At 39.2% G+C, this 26008-nt stretch overlaps 1 protein-coding gene across 1 annotated transcript in view; it reads right to left on the minus strand.

The window, feature by feature from the left end:
• Positions 1-26008, minus strand: part of csmd1a (CUB and Sushi multiple domains 1a) — a 389222-nt gene that overhangs the window by 281854 nt on the left and 81360 nt on the right. The window contains exon 2 of the mRNA XM_069693686.1: positions 15294-15510. Coding sequence (XP_069549787.1) covers positions 15294-15510 — 217 coding nt within the window. The remainder of the gene's footprint in view (positions 1-15293; positions 15511-26008) is intronic.

A 26008-nucleotide genomic window follows, 5' to 3' on the forward strand; every position in this document is an offset into this window, starting at 1 on the left:
TTGTCCTTGTAGTAAAGTCATTGTTTTGGTTTAGTTCACTACAGGTAAATCCAACAGCATGCCTGTCAAAGAACAGCAGCCCAATGACTGTGAATGAGCATGATGACCTTGGCAGCATGTTCTTGATTTTATCTTCTACTTAAACAAAAATGTCTAATTCTATTTTTTAAATTACATTTTTGCAAATTATTTGAGTGTTTTTTTAGTTTCTTGTTTGATGATGGGTTTAGTTGCATAGCCATTTCTCTGGATCTTGTACTGATAATGAAAAGTACACAACATGACTGCAAGTTCTGTGCGTGTATAAATCCAAACGGTTTAAAGGACTAGTTTACACACTTTGAACTTTGGCAACAGATGTGACATTAAAAATGAACATGGTTCAGCCAGTTGAAAGCAGGACTGTCAAATAAATTTAACACCCACCAAAATGAAAAGTAGCACTGAAACATTCAAGTGTGATTAATATTCTGGTAAAATTCATGAGAGAAAATCATGGTGGCTTATTGTGATAAATATGGAATAAGGTCACTATTTTGGGTTCAATTTTACAAAAATCTAATTCAGATTTGTAATCATTACTTTTGATGAGAAATAGGAGAAAAATAAATAATATGCTGGTAAAAACAAATAATCAAAACAAATTACGGCACAAACGTGGATGTCTAAAATATGAAGAACCCCAGGAAGGTTTTCCCCTGCAAGTCTGATCCAGATCAGAATTTCTGTGGTGAAAAACACATTAGCTGTCAATCATTTGTGTGCAGGCAATTATAATGACGGCCGAAAAAGACAAAAAAAACAAACAAACAAAAAACTACAGTACCTGAAAAAAAATCTGAAACTCCAAGGGCCCAACTACAGTATGCTTCTCCATGTTGCCTGGTGTTTTTAGTTCATGTTATGTTCATTTCTCTGAGATCAAAAACTGTAGCCCTGAGCGGTCAGCAACAACCACTATTCTTCATCGTAGGACCTTGTTTATCATGTTTTGGTGTCTTTTTGCAGCAGAAAACACAAACAGCTTTAGGGTGATTGGAGACATAAGAATAGTCGAAAGAAACTGTTGGAAATCTTGTTTTTGCTGACCTACGGTGGTTTAAATTTCCCACCCGGCTGACTTAATGTACTGTACTTCAATGTGTTTGTATTCCATGACATGACTTTTTGCGTGCAGTTACAAGTGCAACCACAAACATGAGGGATTCTCAGTTTGTTTTGACTGGCAAGAGACTTTAAAATTTAAAAGGTAAAACTATTCGTCCAGCTGGTGTTAGGTTACCCTTTACTCTTTAACTGATCTGCGTATTCTAAAAACGTCTGTGTATTTCTGTGGCAATTAGTAAAACATCAAAACCTATGAGTGTGCAGACGGGACTGTCCAATTTGTTCCATACTTTTGTGAAACTTCCTGTCGACATCACCATCTTGAACAAAGGCTGCAAGTTTCCAACTGAGAATTTTAGTGAAGACAGATGTGTTAATTTGCTGGATATGCTAAGATTAGCTTTTTGTTTTTCAAGAACTGTTTTTTTTAAAATATTATATCAGTCAACAAAGATGTTTATGCTCGTTTTCATTAACAATGATAACAATGCTGAAAAGCTGCATTATCAGCAAATTCACTTTAGAGGCTATGAATTGCATTGTGAGGTGATGCTTTGCTGCTCAGTCTTGTTTGTCTGAAGTCTGTCACCTTCTGTGGATAAAGATGATGTCTTGCTAGTTTCCATTAATACTTGCAGAATGTAATATGGTAGAAGACGACTACAAATGGCTCCACTGCTTTCAAAAAGAAAGTGAATGACATCACTATGGGTGGCCATGGTGAACTATTCCTAAGTGCATACAGTATGTCATTTAGATCACTTTATTCTCTAGTGGTTCGTTTTGAATAGTCATGTTGATTTTTGTTGATGTTTTTGTAGTTTTGTTTCTTTTGTTTGGGGTGAGATCTTTTTAAAAAAAAAAACTGCACTTATTTTCTTTCATACCCTTTACTTTCTTCTTGCTGTATTTTCTAACCCTGTTTTTTCCCCCCACTTTTTCTCTGTGTTCTGTCACTGTGTAAACAAACTAAACACGCAAGTCAGACGTTTCACTGAAGTGAAACTTCTGTGACAAGGCCCAAATTGGATTTGCGGCATATTTTACTTTTCTGTGGATGTCTCAATAAATGAGACTGGAATTCAGGTTAGCAGCAATATTAGAGACCGGGGCATACTCTCTGTGTGTGAGTGTAAGTGTGGGGGGCATGTATGCACACTGTCGACTAGTGATCAAAATGCACAATTTGTAGCGAGAACTTTAGGAAAGCTCGGCTTGAAATCTAGCCACTGGCATACAGTTTTCTCTGGTTTTCATGATCTCTCTCTTCCTCATATGGCGTCCCTCCACTGCACTCAATCCCTGTTTCTTGTCTACCTGTATAACTTTTTTTTTTATTGCCTCATCTCTCCTTCTGCATCCACTCACTCCGTGCTGTGTCTCAGCAGTAACAGGTGTTTGGTAAGGCAGGAGGTCTGCGGATCTAAATGTTCTCATCAGTCCTCCAGTCCAGCCCAACAGCTGAAATCAGCATCAGTCCACAGCCTGCTCCAGCGACCACAGCTCCTCCCGGACACTTTCATTCTTGACAATTGTCCACATTCATTTTTATATTGACCAAATACTCCCAGCTACGTTGGAATTTGGGGGAACAAACTGGGGATTGAAAGTCCCATAAAGAACACAAAAAGGTCATTTGGTTCCCAACTGACCTTGTTTAGGTTTTGATTTATTGGACTCCAGAGATCTTAGCAATGTAAAAGACATAGACTTAGCTGTGAATATGTGGACATACAATTTTCCAGCTTCAGGATTTGCTGCTTTCCTCAGTTTTTTTTGACATATATGATTATAAATATAACACATTCAGACAGTTTCAAATGTCAGATATAACAAGCAATTTGAAGACATCACATTCGGCTTCAAAAGACAGTGCAATAATTTGGATAACTCTGCAATAACAATAACCATATGCATTTCTACAAAAACACTACAAGGCTTAAATAAATTCACATAAACAGCTAAGCACCCTGGTGTAAAAAGAAGGCTGCATAACCACATTGAGCATATTTTGGCTAAAATTGAATGTCTGGATCATACCGAGCATTCATGTAAACACTAAAAAAGTGGATTATGCTACAGAGGTAAATGTATTACAATATATTGTAACTTCTTTGACTCCGTGCCGACTGCAGCTGCTGTTCTCCAAAAAAAAGGAGCTTACTACAGTAAGTCATCTTTTTAAACCTACGGCACGGGCAGGTTTTAATTGTCACAACAGATGTCTTCAGTGGAGTACTCCCCTATAAGACTATGTGAAAAAATACAACCATATCGACCACACTGTGGTTTCAGTGTTCAGTTGGACAGACACTTAAACAAATGAATAAACAATAGGATAAAAAGAAAAATATAAAAATGCTTATATGACATAAATCATGCATATTCTCCGAGTTTCCATGCCCATTCAACCCTTATCACAATGGGAAAACTGTACTCAACTTTCTGATGTGCCGGTGACAAGTCGAAGCAGCTTAGAGAATTATCAAGAATACAATAAGACACAGACAGACGGACAGAACTACCAACCGCAGAGGGACTTAGTTCTACTAGCTTTAGCATCCTCCCTCTGTGTGCGTGTCAGTGTGTTTGAGTCCCTCTCTCTCCTTTCCCCAGCAGTCCTACCTTCATCCCTCCCCCACTCTCTTTCTCTCTTCACTTCTCTCCTTCCTTCCCTAGCGGTACTCCTGGATTAGTTCCATTGCCTGGTTATCTAGTGTTGGCCTATTTTTCTCAGAAAAGTGTGGTTTTTACTCTGCAGTTACTGGGGGTAGTTGAAGTTTGTGTGGGTGTATGTGTGTGAGTTCACAAGATGATGACTGTAAATACATTTTGTGAGGAGATGAAATCCATTAGATATTTCTCATTACTTTCAGTTGGAGTCAGTATTCAAACTCTATTTGGCTTCTTTGTTACTCGGAGGCGTCTTTGCTTTTAGGTTATTTTCTTACTGCGTGACAATAAAATTTATATCAACATTACAATGTGTGGATGCTTCTTTTGTAACAGTGTGGAACCTTTGTGTGTCTGCATTAAATCTGGTATGTAAAAAAAAAAAAAAAAAAAAAAAAAAGAAGGTGAACAAAGAATCACTGAAAATGAGTTCATATATTAATGTTAAACACTACGATAAATTAAATTAAGCATTAAGAAATTAATTGGACAATTTTTTTGTCTCATTTTTACATTAACTGCCTATAAAAGTAAAGGTTTTACATTCCTGTAAAAGTATAAAAGTGGCTATAAAAGATCTGGTTCAGTCCTATTGTCATAACTAGATGCAACACTGAAGGAGAGAACAGAAAAAGTAGAAAAAGAAAGAAATGAGAGGGGAAAAAGGAGAATCAGAAGAGATGGGGGAAGAAAGGAGAGTGAAGGAACGGGTTTAACTGGAGAATAAATGAGCGGGGGAGTTCAAATTAGTAATCAATGAACAAAAATTACAACATCAGCTGTATTGTATGTTTATGTATTTGAGTTTATGCATTGTGTAGGTGCTGAATAAAAATTGTAGCTCACCTTTATCTCGCACACGCACGCACGCACGCACACGCATATGCACACACACACCGGCGTGAATCTTACCCTTTTGCTTCTTCATTCTCTGTCTCTATTTTCTGTCTGTACTTCTCTACTGATTTTGCTCTGTCTCTATCTCTCTACAAAAAAGACACAACACCTCAATGATAACCTTTCACTGCTCCCTCCTACCCTGTCTGTCACGATGAGCATGCAAAGACACAGCAGAGCTGTGTTTTTCATTTCTTCTCTAACCAAATACTTAAACCAGTTTCCTCGATTTTAGTCCGTTTAATTCTGTACTATTTCTGTCATCACTCACTCAGCCACTGTAGAAAAACTGAAAATGCCTAGTCACTTTAGCAATACCTCTGCCTGTGAGAGATACTTTCTGGAGATAATATTGAGTTTGCATCTTTACTACAAAGATACTTTTAGTGTCTTTGACTGATGTTCATAAGAAATACATTAAAGTATATAAAAGAAAAATGATGCCAGATATTATAGTGTAGTTGTAGTATAGTATGTATCAATAAATACCTTGGATTCTGCTCTTTATCTGGGTTAGTAATCAAACTGAAGCAGATCAGTGGCCTTAACCATGCTCACTCTGTACAAAAGGTCAGATTTCTTTGAGTTGTGTCCCTCACAGTGAAGTACTTGTTCAGATGGTGGATTTGATCTACTCATCAGATGATTGTTTAAGTAAATTATTCATTATAATCAAGGCATTATTCACCTATTAGAAACAAGATTCGGCCTCCAGTTACCCGCAGAACATTGTTTATTAAATAGCATTTTGATGGTGGGAAACATTGCATCAGAAATTGTTATTCTAAACAAGGAGGGGCTTTCTGACCATCAAATCATAGCTACTCTGATGTTTTCTAAGGATGTGGTGCATGGCAATCTAAATCACTTCTTGAAAACTGGATCAGTCGTTTCTAAAACACAATCAGGTAGACCAAAAGTGACTACACCATTAGAAGATCAGTACATTAAGCTCAGTTTGCCAAGAGAAAGAAGAGCAACTTCATCACAGATACGCTATTTGCTCAATAAAGAACGCGAGATTCTCCTCAGCAAATGTAATGTCAAAAGAACAGTCTAGTCGTGGTCTCTGAGTACAATTAGTGTCCCTAAACCTATTCTCAGATGGGGAAACAAGGCTAAGATGCTCAGCATTTTATGGTGGGTAACTGAAGAAAATTATTATTTCCTGATAAATCCAAATTAGAGATCTATGGTAGTAACAGAAAGGTGCAAGTAAGGACACGAATGAGAGAGAAGGATACAAACCAACACTGAAACATGGTGGTGTGAATATTCAAGTCTGGTGGTGTTTTGCTACTCTGGAGTTGGACACCTGCAGAAATTGACTCCACCCTGACCAAGAAGAAGCAGTACTCCATTATTCAGAGACATGCTCCACCCTCTGGTTTACATCTTTGTGGAGAAAGATTCCTACTGCAGCAGGAAAATGACCCCAAACAGATTTCAAAGCTTTGAAGAACTACTTGAAGACCAAAAAAGACCAAGAAAATGCTGACTGTCGTGGACTTTCTTCCACAGTCACCTGACCTCAACCCACCTGAACATCAGTGGGGGCACTTGAAGATAGAGAACACCGAGCACTCTTCACATCAGAAGAAGCTCTTTGGTTGGTAGTTAAATCATGCCTGGATATTGTGGGTTATCAGGGTTTTGCAAAAACAGGTGGAGTCCATGCAGCTCGAGTGCTGTTGTCATTAAAGCAAAACGTTCTCGGAAGAAATATCAAGATATTCTAAAATTGATGTAAATTTTCAAAATTGAACTTCTCACTTACATTTTTAAGTTATATTCACTTCAGAGGCTCTGCTTATGTTCTTGCTCAGATTGACATGTGAGTAACAGCAAAGGTTTCACCAGGGAGGCATCTGATAGGTCCCAAATTCGTTCTGCAGCATGACAATGACCTCAAACATAAATCCAGAGTGATAAAGATGGTAGTAAAGGTTATGTTGCAGAACAAGGAATCCTGCAACAGATGGCGTGGGCCCCACCAAACCCTGATCTCAACATTATTGAGTCATCGAAGCAACTATAGCCTTAATCCAGAACATAACTGTGGTAAATTCTTCAAGATACTTTGAATAACCTGCCTTAAGACAAAGGATTGTCCCACCAAATATTTCTGATAAAAAGCATCTTCACTTTACTTTTGTAGTGCCTAAATCATTTGAACGGTACTATACTGTATATCTATAAATCCTATAATCCAGGAATCTCATCATGTTTGTGGATACTCTAATCACAAATGACCTTAAATGCAGCAATACGACAGTAGGAAGAGGACAGAGGAATGATTCTTAATAAACTCTACAGGACAAAGAGCAACAGCAAAAACAAATGCAACTATTAGGCAACACCCAAAAACTCTGGTCCTCGATGTGATGAGTGCCACTTCAGTTTGAGTATGGTTTAGAGGAGGATAGAAGAAATGGTGAAGTAGAGCTTCAGATTTGTTTCTTCTTTGCTATTTTATTGTCATACATTCCAAACATGCCAATGGTGAGCCATTTACCAGCTACTGTAATAATTTCTCCTTCCAAAGCTGGCTTTAGCTGCCCCAACTGATGGGGCTGCAAATTGGATAATAATCTAAAAAATGTCAAGTGCCTAAAACGTCATACATGCTTTTCTGTATATCGTAGAGTTTAAAATTTGCTGTCCACCCTCACTGACATTAATAAATTAAGTGCTTCCTGATTAATTTTTGAAGTCTGAACAGTGCACAATAAACCCGTTTCTCTGGTCACAATCATTTTGATGGCCATTACCTCATCTAGAGGAGGTGACGATTAATTTCCACAAATACTGGAAACATGTATTTGATTCCTGTTTTTCCCCAAACTGGCAACATGCAAAACAGCTATTATGACGGAATTTCATTTAACATGGTGCTCGTGAAGACTACATATTTAAATCTAGACGACCATTGGCAACCTTTTGGTTCTCGTCAATGCTACTTGCAACTTTCTTTCTACTTTGTTTTAGGAGTTTAGGTTTATTGATAATCTTCACTTGGGAAGCAATATGATATATAATATACAATTATATTAGGATGCCTGTTCTAAACAAATATGATGCCAAGAAGCTTGTTATATTCTGAGAAACTCCTTAATTTACTGGAGTGAGGGTCACCAACAGTATAAAAAAATTAAACAAAATCTCTGTCCAGAGATCAAAAAGGTACCACTTAACTTTTGAAATTGCAAGTCCAAGTGCAGCCTGACAAACTACTTCTGCAAACGCCTCATGTGCAGCAGCCGCAGTGGAAACACGCAAGCTACTGACACGAACCCCGCAGGGTACATGACAATAAGAATATCAATGGTTTGCCCTGCTGTACCCTCTGACATGACTGCATAATCACTCTCTGGCTCTAAAAGACAAACCTGGAGAACAACAAAATCCAGCAGCACCTTAAAATATAACATTTAACTTTATATTTAATAGTAGAAGACTAATTCAAGGATTGGCGAAGAAAGTTTGTAAATTTAAGGATGTGTTTGGGAATTTGTCTCCTATTCTTTACATCGCCTTCATCCCAAAATGTGTTGTTTCTCATTAACTCCAGCAAAATACATTCAAATATGATCATTATGATTCAATACAATTGGGTTGCAAGGCCAAGCACAGTACAGAAACTGTCTTAGTCAAAGTGACAAATAACCACCTCACTGCAGTCAATTCTGGTCCTTTTAATATTCTCATCCTACTTGACCTCTTGGCTGCATTTTACTCCTCCTTACTTGCATGACTGAGAACCTTGGCCTCAACCTTTCAAGGTTCCAGTCTAGTCTTGCTGATAGGAAGCAAATTATTAAAACTAGAAACTCTAAATCCAATCCTGTCCCAATCAACTGAGGGGTACACCAAGGCTCAGTGCTTGGACCACTACTTTTTTTCATCTAAAATCTTTGTCTGGGTTAGACAAGATGTTGGGGGCTTATTGATCATTTCTATGCTGGTGATAAACCATTGTATTTTCACCCAAAACCTTCCCACCTCACCTCATTGACACTCATCAATTGCCTTCGGACATAAAAAACTAGATAACATCCAACATGTTCATACCCAATACCACCAAAACCAATCTCATGGTAGTTTTGTCTATGAATGTACTACAAAAGATTGGTGATTTAGTTCTACCCATTGATGGCTGCTCTATCTGCGCCTTTTCAGAAGTCTGCAATTCGGGTGTTTTTAGTCCATCCTTTCATTTCAACCACTTGGAAAATCCATCACTAAATCTGATTTTATTCACCTGAGTTTTATCTCCAGACTCAAGCCATTACTTCAAGACTCTTTTGAAAAGACCCTCATGCATGCATTTGTTACATCTCATCTGGATTACTGTAATAGAGTCCTTATTGGATTCCCCAATAAAGCCCTGGACAGACTCCAATATTTCTATAACTCTGCTGCCAAGGTTCTCACATGTGTAAAACCCTGGCAGCACATTGCCACCCAACAGCATCTCCACTGGCTCCCTATCAAGTTTTGTGTGACATTTAAAATTATCTTCCTCACCTACAAATCTCTTAAAAATTTGGCTCCTCAGTACTTCTGTGATCTTCTACAAAGCTACATCCCTTCACATACTCTCAACTCTGCACAAAGTGGACTGCTTGCCACTCCTCATACTATACTGCATTCAGTTGAGGACGGAGCCCTAAGTGCTGCTGCTCTTACCCTCGGAGACCCGCTGCCCTCAATGCATAAAACTCATCCATTCCTGTTCTTAAACCTAAAACACATGTTTTTAGCCAAGTCTTTTTTTTATTAACAGTGTTTATTGCATGTAGTTTGTTGAAGATGCCTAAAATCCAATTTATTATTATAATAAATTCAACAACCTAATACTGAATGTTGCTTGTCCATGCTGATAGAAGGACATCAAAGAAATCCGGGACCCCTACAAGCAGAATGACATATTTTGTTCAGTCCCTTTCAAAACTGTTACAAATCACTGTTGCAAAAAAATAAATGTATAGATAGAGATATATGATATCTATAGACACAGTTTATGTTGTTACAAAGCTATGGTAAGGGTTTGGTATAAGGCTTAGACCCAAAAATGACTCAAAATAAATAATGTATTGTGGTTTGGGTTAAAACAACAACTTCAGGTTTGGGAACCTTCATTATCATGGTTAAAATAAATGTGGCTAAGGTCTGGGGATAATTTTGAAAAAAGGAAAGGAAACGCACTCCCTATTACTTTTTGTTGACTGATCCATCCACTCAGACCTCATCCCAACACAACTTTGTGGTTAATGTTTGCCTCAAGTAAGACATTGAAACAACAGAATCAAATCTTTTGCTTTTAGATTGTGTCACAAAAGAAACGGATCAAAATGGCTTTGCAGAACATAAACAACACATCACAGACAGCCAATATACATACCTGTTCCTGTGCAATAAAATGAATGTACCTATCAGACTTGCATATCCTGAAACTGACAAACAGCAGAAGCTCAAAGTGATAGAACACTACAGGTCAGTCACACCCTACAAGTCTGAGTGATGGCTGTAAAAAGTTTTACTTTTCTTACTATCTGATATCTATCTGTCTGGCATTGGTCAGCTAGAATTCAGGCAGCTAAAATGGATTCCAGTGGTGACAGGTTTCACAGTGAAAAATATTTTTTGAAAAGCACAGAGAAACTTTTCAGCCTACCCCAATATTTTCCTCTACTCAACTGTCCATCTATACTGTACAGTGTGTTCAGTTTGTTCCAAACAGGCAAGATGCTATTAGAATACTGCACTGTATATCCAAATACAAAGCCTAAAATGTTGGCAAAATTCTGACTATAGGAGAATGGGGACATTTGAGAAAACTGTCTGGAAAGCCGCTTATGTACTTTTCTGATACTGAGTAAGACACAGGGCTGTGCAAGGGTTTTCTGTGAGTGAAGCGTTTCAGTTCTAGAAATACATATTTTCTCACTGTTGACACCAGTCATCAGAGTGAGTGGGATGAAGTAGAGTTCCTGCTGCTGACGCACAGCTGGGGCTGTTACGAAGAGGCCACAGATACCGGGTCAGCTCTTCCTCTATATATGAGATTGCAGCATTCCCAACACACAAGATCCAAGGGCAGCTGAAGGGGTGGCTGCAAGAGACTGATATATCCTGTGTCTTCTATGCTCCTTTTTGTGAACAAAGAGAGGGCAGTCGGCTGCTCTTGGCTTCATCATACTGTCCATGTGGGCAGACTGATGAGTTCATATCAGCAAGCCTTGCGCCATTCAGCCAGAAGCTGAGAGGAGGAGAAGGTTTTAGGTCAACCAGCTGACGGCTGCCCTCGTAGAGCTCAGGCAAAGAACAGACAGCATCAGCATAATTGAAATCAGCTCTTATATGGACAGGGTGAAATGTTTTATGTAAAAACACAAGTTACACTCTTCTAAGAAAAAAAGGGATGGTGGGAGGGATTTGACAGCTACTAACACTCAGCTGGAGGAAGCCTTAGAAGCTTTGCCCACAGTGACATACACCAGCAAGACCCCTGGGGCACAAAAGAAGGCTGGTCAGTCGTCTCAATTCAGTACTATGCTGCCTGTCTACAGCGATGTCGGCACCATTCAGAGAAGTACTAACATCAACAGAAGGGCTGAGCTGAGACGAGAATGAGCCTGCACCTCCCAGCTTAGTCACTTGATCTAAATGGCACAAGGAATGGGTTCACTGCAATAGGTCACTGCACTTAAGGTCAAAAGCTCTAGAAACACCTAATATACCAGTCTTCCACTGATCTTTTACATTGAGTGAAGGAATGGAGCAGTTCAAATAGTCCTGGCATGTTTGAGTTGCTGTCTGATAATGTGGGTGCCACATAACTCCGAGGCTAATTACTGTCAAAGACAGAGCCACCAGGCTGGCAAAGGGTTGCAGCTGCCACCTCTTGTCAGCTCACTTGCCAAAGCAGTAATCTACAGCACCATTTTTTAAAATCAATTAATGAATTGGTTGTTCTTTTATAAGTAGCCGCGTATAAGTAGCCGCACACTCTGGCTGCTCTTCTGCAGAGGAGAGGAAGCCGCAAAACACATGGTGTGGACAGACCTTAAAACTTCCGAGCACATGCATGCAAATGTACTAGGAAAACACGGGAAGGTAATAATTAAATCAAGAAATCTTCTTTAGTGGCCAGAGTCTTTTTGAAGATAATTTGCACTCATTTTGTGAAGACGTGCACAAAATAACATGTGTAATCTTAAACTGTAGAGAAAATAAACTAAAGACAGACAGAGGGAAACACAAAGAAGGTTAAAATAAAAAGAGAGGTTAAAAAATAGCATAGAGATCCATTGTGCTTTCTAATTTATTTATCTTTATAATGTTTAATCACTTTTTTCAGAATTATTAATAGCTGTTCAAGCTCACTTTGTTTGACAGATTAGACTTGACTTTAAAAAGGAGATTTTGGATATCAACAAAGTGAAGGATCAACTAAATCTGTCTTGTGAAGTAGTCTCTTGAGTCAGGCTATCTTATAACATAATTACGCCGCAGTTCAGTGAGGTTAAGCATAACAAAAACCCAAAGAAATCCTTCTTAGTCATGTCTGCTTGTTGTGGATCTTAAACACAAGCCGCAGGTCAAATAATATGGGCAAGATCACAAACACCAATTATGCTAAAGCTCTCCCATAACAAAACTTACATTAAATGTGAGTTAATACAACTATCATCTGTCAGACACCAAATATTATGTAGCACAAATCAGGGTGGGAATTCAATTCAATTGACTTCTAGAATTTGAATTAAATTACTCTTACAAAAACAGCCTGAACCACTTGGGAATAATATATTATAAGAAAAATGTATTCTTATAACTTTCAAAAGGCACGTGACTGAGTTATCAACATACAGCACACTTCAGTACAGTGTTTTGAATACTAGCCCCACCCTCTTACTTCTATTTTGCTGTAAGTCATTATTTCACATAAACAATAGTGTTTTCCACAGACTCGGCTTTTTAACCAGAAAAAGTATCCTGATGGTGACTTAGGTTAAAAGAAGAATCTGCATTCACTGTAAGCCTGCACACAAACCCACCACTCTGTACGGTCTGCTCTGTTTTCATCCATCCAGAAAAAGGGGGAAAAAAAAGTAAAGCTATGTAATGTTTTCAAGGAAAAACTCAGTATTATCCATAACTGCGCCACCAGCCTCAAACACTACTCGGTGCATTCCCAGCTCATTCCTCCTACACACAAGCCGAGCACAATGAATAAGATTCCCACAGTTTGCCAGATGCTGTTCTCTCTGGACTTTCTGCAAGAACATTACAGTCCTACCGCTCACCAAATAGGGACACTGCCAATTCATCAATGGCTTACATTTTCCTGCACATTTTTGTTGATCAGCAGATAAAATACAAATTTGAATTATCCACTAGATAGTGCTGTTAAATCCAGTGAGATTTTCTTTGGTAGAAGCCCTTTTCAAAGAAATAATGGACTGAAGTTGTCCACATCTAAATTAAAGTGGATCTTACAGTGAGTCCACTTTTGATGCCATGTGCGTTCATAACTACCTACCTAACCTAACCTAACCATAAGTTCCAGTTGGTGTCATGAAATTACAATCAAATTTCAGACCTTTGACTGAAAATATTTCTGCAGCTACAATTAAATTAGAAGATTAATAAATCAGTAAATCAGACAGAAAATGTATTGCCAAAAATCTTGAGAACGGATTTGTATCTTTGAATTTGAAATTGTTGGACAAAACAACACATTTGAAACAATAAACCTATTAATCAATAAAGCCCTAAATATTACTGTTGGTCCTGTCTTTGCAACATTTCCATTATGCAGAAATCTCAAATGCAAATCTGCCCTGTTAATGTGCAGTGTGTATTGTAGAAAGGATCTGAAAACAATGTTAAACACTAAACACGCAGCAGCTGATGATGGACCGAGTGAAAATTCTACCAGTGTATTTCAAATGATATTGTCCCATTAAAATCTGACAAACTGTGCATTGTGCGAAAGCACGAAGCCTCATGATTCAAACAGTGTGTAAATCTTTTAAGACCATTTTAAGACACCAATTCTCCCAATAATAGTTCCTTATTTTGTAGTAAGTGTGCGTACACAGCAGAACGGTAGTATCTTACTTATCATGTTGTCTACCGGGGAACATACTTGTTGAATCACTACGTGATGCACAATGTTTTCACCATGTCCAACCAACAAAACACTTCCAAGCTTTGAGTTATTTTTAGTTAAAAAAAGGGAGTGGAAGTTAAAGGGTAATGTCGTCCCTTTAGAGGAGATTATAATATCAGTATAAACAAGAAAGGGTTCATGCTTCCAAATGATTGCCTTTTCCGCCTCCCTAGTACAATAACCAAGAGCTGTTATTAACTGCAACATTACTGAAATCTGTAAATCAATTCTAAATTGTTAATCATAAAACTAAATGTATTCCACTGACCCAAAGAGATGACATGTTTGGTCTATATTTAGGTCTATATGCACTTTCTTTCCATAATTGGTATTATGTGATTCACACAATTCAACTTCCTTAACACCCTTAATAACAACTGAGAAAGAAAACTATTTTGAAAACAGAGAGCTTCTATTACATATAGCATAAAAAACGGTTTCTCCATCTGCTCCTTAATGTTAAACGCAGTGGTAACATTTTCACTCTTTGTGTTTTTCAGTGCTTTAATTTAATTTGCCGTGGAACCTTCTGAAGCCCGTATTCCAACACTGTTTTGTAATACATATTGTGCATAAAACGGAACATCTGGCATGTTGATTCAAAGCCCCACATGGTTTATCATAATCTCATGTACTCTAAATTACAGCGTTGAACTTACCTTGATAAGCTCAAGGCAATGCAGCAAAGACATTTAACCTAGTTTAGTTGACGATAAGAACACATATTTCACACCCGCAAATTAAAACAACACATTCTCTTACATCCTTCATATTCCACTAGCGGTCAAACTATGATTATGATTGAAACACACTAAGGTGGGACTGAGGAATCCAGTTGACACTTCGCATGGCTGGAGCCAACGAATAAGTAAACACCGAGACAAGCAACATTATACTCCTGCAAGTGTTTGTTCTTATCTTGAGATTGTATCCATGTCACTTAGTCAGACTGCAAATGAGTCAGGGAATAAAACAGGAAAACAGTGACTGCACAGAAAGTTTTGGAAAGATTGTATAAACAAAAAACAAACACAAGATGTACGGTACAACAAAAAGAAAGTAAGTTTATCTACATTGTGATTGCACTGTGCATAATGATGATATTACCTTTTTTTCTGTTTTTATGTATGTGAAGCACTTTGGACTTTATGAAACTGTTTTGAAAACAGCTAAATATAAGATATTAATATTATTATTTACTTTAATACCTCCAAAAATAAACACTCTAAAAAGATTGCCTTGTAAAATTGCTCAGTTGTAAAAAGAAATATGCTAAACACCAACTTTTTGTTTCAAGCAGGTAGATGAGTAGAATTGGAGAAAAGGAGCTACACTGAAAGTCAAAGAGTTTAGAAAAGAAAGAGGAAAGAGAGAGATAGAGCAACAGCGGAACAGGAACAAAGACCAGACTGCAAATGACAGAATAATTTCTAACCTCATTTTTAAGTTTCCAGGCGACGGCTGTCCATCGTAAACTGATACGATATCAAAGTCTTCCTCCAGAGCCAGCGTGACGAAGGTGAGCTGGATTCGGTTCCTCTCCCCTGTTATTATCAGCCACGTACAGTTGGCGTAGTTGGGATAGCCGTGGGGGAAACCAGGCGACTCTATGGTGCCATTCAGGCCTTGGACAACACCACCACAAGATTCAGCTGGAAGAGAGAGATGACAGAACACCATATTAGAATATTGGGATTGCAAACTTGCATCCTGCATTCAATTATATATAATAAGTACAATTTAGACAGAAGATCATGTGTTGTATTCCTGCCTCGCACACTTCAGATTTAGCTTGAGGCTCTGATCAGAACAAAAGGATAGTGACTGTAGATTCATATCACTGCCATAAAAGTTAAGATATAAATGTCATTTAAATCTGGACTCCAAAACCTTTAGAAATAATGCCGTGGATTGTGTAATTGAAGGAAAACACTAAACAAAGCATAAGTAGGTGCTACTATATGTGCAAAGCAAAGTGTTAATAGAGTAACAAACCCCTGTCCTCTCATGCAACTCCAACATAATGCAACACATGCCTCGCAGCCTCCCTTGACGCTATAGCATATGCCATATATGGCTTTCATGCAAAGGGCCTAAATATGCACACATACGACATACATTTAGTCTTCATGGCTCTGTACTTTCAGTCCTGACAATGTCAGTGCTTGATCTACTGATCTCGGACCAGAAATAACCTCCCATGACACGTGCACTCGTACACAGCCAAGCATTCACATAGTAATATATGGTGCTGTTTTTACAGTGTGCACCATGATCCCTTTGCTGGCTCATTAAAATCCCATGACACGAAACACTGAAACATTAAAAGATGCAGACTTGAGACCTTGTACAACCCAGACACTGCCCTCTAGTCACTGAATAGCGGGATAAAGAGTTTGTATCTTTTATCTTAACCAAAGTAAACGATAAAAACACTGCCCTCTCATCGCTCAATAGATTGATGGAGAACATAGGACTTTACATCTTTTACCTCGACTAAGTGCACACAATGCACGTGTACACACACAGACACCGAAATTAATACGCAGACCTTTTATTAAGTCACCTCATATGTAGCTACTTTTTGAATTAGCAGAATACATTGTTGGAGAACAATGTTTTTCCTACACATATCCGTCAGAAAGTACATTTTCAACAATTCAGTGCTGCACAGATTAAAATCTTCAGTGTATCATAATGTTAACTTAAAGTATTCACTTAAAATCTGCCTGCACCTGCTAAAGTCTAGCTATTACAGTATTATTATTATTATACTGTTGCTTATCATTTTTCTCTGATGATAAGTGCTGTTTTATGCTTTTCCACCACCAATACTTTAACATGTGGTTTGAGCAGCACTTTTCCACTGATCGTCTATCACTGCTTACTTCATTGCATGTACATGTATGAACGACATAGACATAGTTTCACAGAGATATCCAGAAAAGAACAGGATTTACACAGTTGGTCACGTTCTGAAGAATTCATGAAAAGCTTTTAACTGTAAAGTTCAGCCAGAGAAAAAAATGGCACTAGTGAATAATAAAGCAGCTCTTAAAGCCAGCAAAAGCTAAGCTAATGTGCAACACATTTGGTTAAAGCTATACATGTAACAGAGTCTAAAAAATAAACGAGAGAACTAAGAAAACGCAGACCACAATGGCCAAAATAAGCCAAGTGAGCTAAAGGAAGCTAAAGCTGAAAAACGTGAAGGAAATCTGTAATAACCTGTTATAAAGTGCTAAAAATATTTTATGGGAAAATAAAGCAGCACACAACTGTCAGTTACATTAAAAGAATAACATCAAAAATAAAAGACAATCAGGGTTTAAGGTTGTGTTGCACTATGACATGCTGTGCCTCCAGTTTTTCCTCATTTGCAAGCTCCTTGCACCTCTCTTCTCTTTCACCCATCTGTCATACGCTGCTCTTCTCTCCTCGAGAACACTTTATATAGTTTACTCCTGAAGACTATACAGGGCACGCAACGCACCACAGTGTGTGCGCATGTGTTTGTGAGGCTAACATGAAAGCCGGCAGTAATTGTTTCTCAGATGGCCACGGCTATTGATTTATTAACCTTGCATCACAGAAAACACACTCTCTATCGCACAGTCACACGCACACACACACACACACAAACAGAGTAATTTGTTGTACACGCCAGAGATAACGCTCTACTAGGTCACAATCTAGTCACCTAAATGCTAACAAAATATGCGTGAGTATGTTTCTGGGTGTTTCTGTCTTTTTCCATCAGTATAAGATCAGAACTTGCTCATTGTGCACATACCAGATGTTGTTGTTTGTCAGAAGTAACACAAAGCACACAAAAACACATAAATACCTATACACAAGCTCAAATGGACAAGCTGGCAGTAACAGAGAAGCACATATCTAAGCGTGCTCACACGCGCGCGCGCGCGCGCGCACACACACACACACACACACACACACACACACACACACACACACACACACACACACACACACACATTTCAAACCATCTGGAGTGTCCAGATTCATTTCAGATTGTTCTCCGCTGTCTTTCCAACCCAATTCACCTCTACCCCTCAGCCGTATTTATGTCTGTCTCTCATTCTGTCTTACGTTGTCTCTCTCTCTCTGTCTCTGTCTGCCGTGTCTTCCGTTGCCAGATTCCCCCTCTGCCCACTCTTGAGCAGATGGGATAAGTAGAATTCACCGGATACTTGCATCAAGCTGGATGCCATATTGTAGCACCATACTTGGGGCATGTCAGTAAAAAGTAGTTTGTGTAGCTTCTTAGGTGATGTAAGATCCTGTTTTTCCTTTTCTGTATGTTCGGATTTTGTTTGTTTACTGTAGTCACTGTGGTCCACTAACTGGAAAAACCATATGTTCAGTACTTCCAGCAGCTGTCCATGCGAGTAAGACGACAAAACGTGATCATTTTGTGTTCGGTCTCAAAAATGACATTTTCAATTTATCAGTGTTAGTATTCATGTGTTATGAATTAAACAAAGTATAAATGAGAATATCATTTGTCTTACAGGTACAGTACTTGATCAGGAATGTGTGACCTTCTCGTGATGATAGACCAAGGGAAGAGGGAATCACCACGATTTTGTACAATTCATCCTGTGAGTCTGCACTTAATTTCATGGCAATGGTAAACGGTCCGCACTTACATAACACTTTTTCACTGATCTGTCTCAAAGCACTTTACTATTTGCCTCCTATCCTACACACACATTCACACACCAATAGTGACTGAGATGCCATGCAAGGTGCTCGCTAGCCATTAGGAGCAAGAGTTCAGTGTCTTATCCAAGGACAGTTCGACATGTGGACAGGAGGAACCTGGTATTGATTGAAACTTTTCACTTAACACTAAATGTCAACTTCCTCGTGTCGAAAAAGAAAAGTCAACGGATCCCCGAAATCAGTGGGCTTCATCCTACGGGGACCATAACTGTCTGCATAGAATTTCATGACAATCCATCCAGTAGTTGCTGAGCATTTTTAGCCATTACTGCCATTCGTAGAAGTGTGCTGGTAGCATCGCGAAAATAGCTGTAATAACTTTTGGTTCTGGTAATAGAAAAGTGTTGTGGAAGCTGTTTTGTAGTGGCAAACATCCAACAGCTGTTGACGGAGGCCACTAGTCAGCTGATGAGTGGCGACCTCCATCCAAACAAACACAGTGCCATGAAACTCAAAGCTATTTTCACCTGTCTGGCAAAAAACACACACTCTCTATTGTTTTGATTATGAGAACTTGCCAACTAGTTTGATGGGAAAAGGTTAGGTAGACACATTTAAATGTATAATTATGGTCTGCCGGTCTGTTTTGTTTCCATGGTAACAGGTTACAAGTACTCTATGCATTCACAAAAATACAGCAGGAGTAACTGTTCAATTTGCCAAGAGTTTCACGCTCTCTGTATCTTTCCTACTTATAGATAAGATGACCCATCAGCATCTAGCTGTATGTAAGAACGAGACAAACGGGGAAAAGACGATTCACGGTGTGTGTGTGTGTGTGTGTGTGTGTGTGTGTGTGTGTGTGTGTGTGTGTGTGTGTGTGTGTGTGTGTGTGTGTGTGTGTGTGTGTGTGTGTGTGTGTGTGTGTGTGTGTGTGTGTGTGTGTGTGTGTGTGTGACATAAATTAATCTTTGTGTGTATAACTAGTGTGTGAAATAGCCACTCCAGAGACAGGCAGATAAAAACCTGCTGTCATTTGCACATGTATGCTTTGCACTCAGGATTTGTGCTCATATCTGCATCTAACACACACACTGTGTCAGTCTCATTAAAACACAGGGAGAAATCTTACAGGTACATTTTGTTCACTTTGGATCTGCATGTTATTTATGTTTTTGTTTTTTTTAAACTGTGCAAACAAGTCCACAGAAAGATGATGCTGCAAAATGTGTCCTAGGCTAAAATATGAATACTTGAGGACTTTCCCATATATAACAGTCATTCTCAAGAACTGCATATCAATTGTCAACAAATAAACCAAAGCAACTTGATTTTTAGTGTTTTCCACTTTTACAACAGAGAGATGTTCGAGCTTTTCAATGCAGAGACATTCATTATTTCACAATCCGTTTTGTCCAACAACCCAAACAAAGTCGGTATTGTTTGGTAATGAATTGGGTTAGTACACAAATCTACATAAAAATCAGAGAGACTGTTAAATTTTAGGTGTTGAGCAGCAGCAGAGAGGTGGAGCGCTCTGGTAGAACCTGACCACAAGGTCCCTGGCTCATAAATCAAATGCTGGCCTCCTCTATCCACAGTGTGCTGGGCCACAAATCAAATGCATCTTTCTGAGTTACGTTGTGTAGAACTATTGACTGCAGTGATTAAATAGGGGCTATGAAAAAGTAGAGAGGAGAGGAGAGGAGAGGAGAGGAGAGGAGAGGAGAGGAGAGGAGAGGAGAGGAGAGGAGAGGAGAGGAGAGGAGAGGAGAGGAGAGGAGAGGAATCTGTTGCCTGTTTTTCTGGCATCCTTGTTTTCTTTCCCTTGTTGCCTCTTCCTCCCCACTCTTCTCGTGTACCACCCCCTCCCTCTTTTTCATTATCTCTGTGTCAGAATCATTGTGTCTCTCCCACATTATGTGGGTCTCTCTGCAACCCTCCATCGCTCTCCATCTCCCCACTCTCCATCTCTTTCTCTCTCCAACCATCTGTCCATCCTTGCTCTCTTTATTACGCCGATGCTCCCTGTACCTCCATGTACATTTCCATGTATCTCTTCCTCCCCACAGCTTAATTCCTCTCTCTGTCTCTCTCCCCGGCTCCGTCATCATCTCCCTCCTCCTTTTCCTCTTTCTACCTCCATCCTCCTCTCTCATCCCTTCATCTCTCCTGCTCTCCATGCATCCCTCTTTCACCACAATTACCTCTATATTAGTATCATCGCATCTCTCCCAAAGTGTCATTACGTTTCTTCCTCGCTATCATTATGGCTATGTCATATTGTCTCTCTCCTGGTGTCATTATATCCATCTCCTGTGTTTCCTCTCTTATCCTGCTAGAGTGTTAGGTTGTTTTTATTCCACCCACTCACCTGCTATATTTATCACACAAAGAACAAATACCACAACCTCTCTCTGTCTGTCTTTCTCACTACCACCATTTCTCGTGCTCTCTGTGAGCCCACCGTCAAACTGTTTAAATAAGTGGGACTGCAGTTATATCCGAGCATTCAGGCCATTTAGTGAGAGCGCAGTGGGGATAAAAGCAGGTCTCTGGAAAATAATATGAAAGTCCATCTACGCAGTTAACTAGGCTGAAAACAGTTTTGAAAAAAACATTGTGTTCTCCTATGAAGACAATTGCTGTAATTGTGTTCATAGGTCACTCTACTAAAAGAAACAATACACTTGTTTTAAGAATATGAACAAGATGCATGACTGTGACAATCACGACATTGTGCCATTCCCTGCCCTTTGTTTACTGCAACTATCAGAAGAATATTTCATTACATCTGAATAGAAGAGAAAAGGTGTTGAAAGCAGAAAATGCTGATGGTGCTGTGTAAAGTTTGCTTGTGTGAGCCAGTAAACATAGTGTGAAAACCATTGAAGTGCAAACTAAACACTAAACAAACTGATGAAAATTCTACCAAACCTCCCGTTTCGCTTCAGTTGATCAAGTTGTTCAAAGAGACTGTTTGTCAAACTCAAGATTAATATACTTGACAGATGTAAATTATAAGCACATTAAAATGAGTCAAAACGGTAAATTTAATCTATAGCGAAGGCGGTGGTTAAATAAACGACAAGGGATGGGACAGTAAATGCCCTGTCACTGGTCACCATGACAACTGAGGAATACTAAGAGACGTGCATCATACCCCGTGTGCCACACACACACAAATACACACGAACATAGACAAACACACAGAGGCGCACAGGGAGAATCAAGGCTACCTCTGAAGTAAATTCCAAACATTGTCAGCAAGGAATAGGGGTTGCTGTCTGAAGATAGCAGAGATAGGTAGGATTGATGGTGTGCATGCGTGCGTGCGTGCATGCGTGTGCATGTGTGTGTGTGTGTGTGTGTGTGTGTGTGTGTGTGTGTGAGAAGTGAGAAAGAGGCACACGATCAAAGATAGAATCTGACTGAAATAAGGACAAAGTGAGAAACGGGGAAGCACAGGAGGAAATTGCACGTGATTGCATGTGTACTTGTATTTTAGTGTGCACACGTACGTGTGCACTGAATAGCATTACCTTTATTTTTCATCGTTCTCTGTTTAAAAAACAAACCAACTGACTTTCAGGAAGAAGCCGCCACTCTGTTGTCAATCATTCAGTAACCTATAACTGAGTAATTGTATGCTCTGAATAGAGTGAATGGAGATGATTCAAGGGATTCAAATAAAACTGAAGCGCTGGAACCAAATACTCATCAAACTTCAGAATACAGTGCATGTTTGGCCTCAGAAGCCACACATAATACATCCTTCAAAATGTTTTAGAAATCACGTCTGATGATTTTTTTTTTTTACATAAAGATATTCCTGTCTCTGCCGCCGTGGTTGCTCACAGGCACTAGCTGAAAGTCTGTCATTCCATTATTTGTATTTGCTTCAACAGTCTCAGTAGAGAAGCCCATGCTTGTTTGTTTGGAGGTTTGGGAGCTGTTGTCAGTCCAGTGATGCCAAAGCACTGGGGGCAGTTTTATGAAGAGATGGCAAATGCAATGCAGAAAACCACCGCAATGACAGCTCATTACCAAATATGTCGCCACAGTCGAGAAAAACAAGAGCCGTGCAGTGTGGCCTTTTTAGGGTCAAGTAGTTAAAATGACATGACGGGCTGTCATATCAAAAACAGAAAGGTGGGTGAGACATGTGGCGCTTATTTCTCTACAGAGCTCAGTGGCCTGCAGTCAAAAGGGACTTTGACAGCTCCTGAGTGTAAACATGCAGTAGGATCAAAGATGAACAAGACCACAGTGTTCAGTGTGTTTGGGAACTCACAATGCAGGTATTTGTATTTCTATTGTGACAAAGTTCACAATCAAGGACAGCTATTTTCAAGTTAGAAGTTCTGGAGGGATGGAAACAGAGACACTGGAAATTCCTAAATAAATTGAATTTATGCTCTGCAACCTAGAAGCTTTGACCATGGGAACATGTGAACAGGTTGCCTGAAAATGAATCCATCACAGCATGAGGTCACTACTGAAGATGCTCAGCTTTGCAGATTCTTATACTTGCAATTAGGGATTTGTTGTTCACTTGAGGGCAGCGGGAACAAGCCTTAAATACAATACTCATGTTGTTGCCTTTTAGTTGTTTATTTGCACATCAAGCAGATCTGGAGCAACATTAGCATTCATTTGGAGTTGAGTTTCAGGCCGCTTGATGAGTCAGAGTCCAATATCCACTGCCTTTTAGCTTTGTTTTTAGTCTCTACCAACTCCTGAGGGAGATATCTGGCTCTGTAGCTGTTCAGTGCTCCATTATATTCACCAGCTAGTTGCCTGGTCTGTCTGCTGTTAAGATGTTTTTCCTTGAAAACAGCTGCCTGCTGCAGCTGGAAAAGACACGATGGGAGTTTGTAACAGTGAACTGAGACTATAAAACTGCTGGTCTCAACACCAACGACAAGTTGAAAAATACTACAAAGCTTGGAGTTAAGGAAATGGAATCTGACATCTTTCACAATCATCTTATGCATTGATTTAATACAATATTGATCATAGACCATGGCGACACTTGCCTTCTTAGAGATCGCCTATATCAACATCGCAGTGATTTCACCGAGGTAAAGTTTTGTGTGCTTCCTTTCAAATTTGAGTTTCCTGCAGTTTAAACTGTCCAACTCGACATTGTGAGTCAATGAAGGGGAAACACACAGATATACGCAAAGCCATTGAACTGGAATAGACGTGAAAATGGAAATCACTGATGGCTCACTTGCTCGCAGTGTCCAAAACAACAGATGCAGTGCTCAGTTTTTAACGTATCCAGGGGATAAGCCCAAACAATAAAAACCTATGAATTCCTTTGCATTCTTGAAAAGCCGACCTGTAAATGTGATACACACAGCCCAGAGTCAGCACACATGGAAACGCGCACACATACTCCAGTGGAAACACACATTAGGCTCCTCTGCGGTCAAGGCTAGATGGAAATATCAAATCCATGAACTCAGCAATCTGCTGAACGCGTGTAAGAGCGCAGCAAAGCAAAATGGGTGCTGAGAGCAAGCAGCGGTAAGCAATCCACTATATGTTTGAGTGTGTACGTGTGTTTGTTTGTGTGTGTGTGTGTGTGTGTGTGTGTGTGTGTGTGTGTGTGTGTGTGTGTGTGTGTGTGTGTGTGTGTGTGTGTGTGTGTGTGTGTGTGTGTGTGTGTGTGTGTGCACATGCCCTTGGGTGTATGCGGTGAGTATCTGTATGTGGTAAACTGTACTATTATGCTGAGATGTTCCAATATAAACTGGAGCTAGCGATCAAGATTGGGTCACTCTGTCATTGCTGACAAAACACAAACACAGCACTTAAAGTCCTGCATTTTTCTTTTCTATCATTTCCCTCTATTTAATGTCTCTCTCTCTCTCTCTCTCTCTCTCTCTCTCTCTCTCTCTCTCTCTCTCTCTCTCTCTCGTCTCTCCCTCCCACCTTCTCAAATCTGTCCCTCCTTAATAAAAAAATATTTCGCCCTGACAGTAGAAATCAATTGCTTTCTTATCATTGCTTTCATCTGACAATAATGCTGTTTTTACTGCAAACGAAACAACAAATGAAAGCTCAATTTCTGCGACAGTCAGCAGTGGTTACATTATTTTTTTTCTAAATAAAAACATCATCAATTTGCTGCTCTTTTTTTCTTCTTTAATCCAACAGCTTTATTCTTTAAAGACACCTTAATCGGTTTAGTCAAAGTTTCTGTTTGTGATTTTATTGTGTGAAGTTGTATTGTAAGCTCTTCTTTGCTTGCTCTTAATAATTTGGCACCAATAAGGAGAACCCTTAGTGTCTCATTCTTGCTGTCTCTTTTAAAATATCTAAGGAGGCAATTTTTGACTGGGAGAGCAAAACATATCTAAAATATTTTTCTTGAATGTTTTTTAGGCGCTTTTGGGGTAAAATGGGTGAAAGGTGGGATAAGAACATTGCCCGCATTTACACGTAAATGGGCAACTGCATTACATAAAATGACAATTGTTTATTTTACTGCGTTAAGCTGAATTCAGGTTCGTTGCGCCAGCATGTCACCTTACTTATCTATGTACTGGTGTGAGTTGTTACAGTACAAGCACATACACACAAAAGAACAAAAAGAAATAGAAAACCGAATTATTTTGTTTGTCCCTTATAATTTTATTATAATTGTCATTTGAAACTCTTCCTGCTGTGAAAATGGTCCACTTATCTTTCCTTTTGACTCTCAAAACAACCTTCAGATAGCTGTATGCATTTTTCAGCCTATGATTTAATTGTAATTTATTATGTATGTATGATTGTTACTTTAAAACTTGTTAATGACAATAATAAATAGGGTGAGATTATAATGACACTTTTTGGACCATTAGCCCTGCCTGATTATAAACCTGATTATAAACCCCCTGTGGTTCGAAGAGATTTTAACCTATGTTAAAACCTTCAAGTTGATGTGAAATGTCCCAAGTTATTGTAGTGATCTAATAGTGAATCAATCTTTGATTTGCACACTTTCTCAGTAAACATGATACATCTGCACAATGGTGTAATACACGGTACAATAGGTCAACCTGTCAAGCACCCATGAAACGATTTTGGGGCAGGCCATGTCATTTGTCTTTATTAAAATCTTCCAGAACTGGTTTTGTTTGTTGAATGCTCTAGCTCCCTGTCCTGTATGATAATTTGCGTTGACATCGTGATGATTGTTTCTGAACTGTTGAACCTTTTTTTTTTTTAGCAAGAGGCTCTTCTGCAAATGAACAAGAAGTTATCAGCATATATGCTAGATGTGTGCACGTGAATGAACACGACCGGGAGCTTGTGTTGGGGGCATTTGAGACGCTGCTTGTATTAGCGTTTGCTCAGCCACTCTGAAGGTTGGACCAATCAGCGAAGAGTGTCGGTGGTTAAGAGCGCTTGTCCCGCCCTTCCTTCACTGTGAATGGACGGCTGGGTAACAAGTGACAGTGACGAGTG

This window comes from Brachyistius frenatus, unplaced genomic scaffold (genome assembly GCF_029030835.1).
Source record: "Brachyistius frenatus isolate BFR_SWC_R1_liver_20210118 unplaced genomic scaffold, ASM2903083v1 Contig_15, whole genome shotgun sequence".
Classification (NCBI taxonomy): domain Eukaryota; kingdom Metazoa; phylum Chordata; class Actinopteri; family Embiotocidae; genus Brachyistius; species Brachyistius frenatus.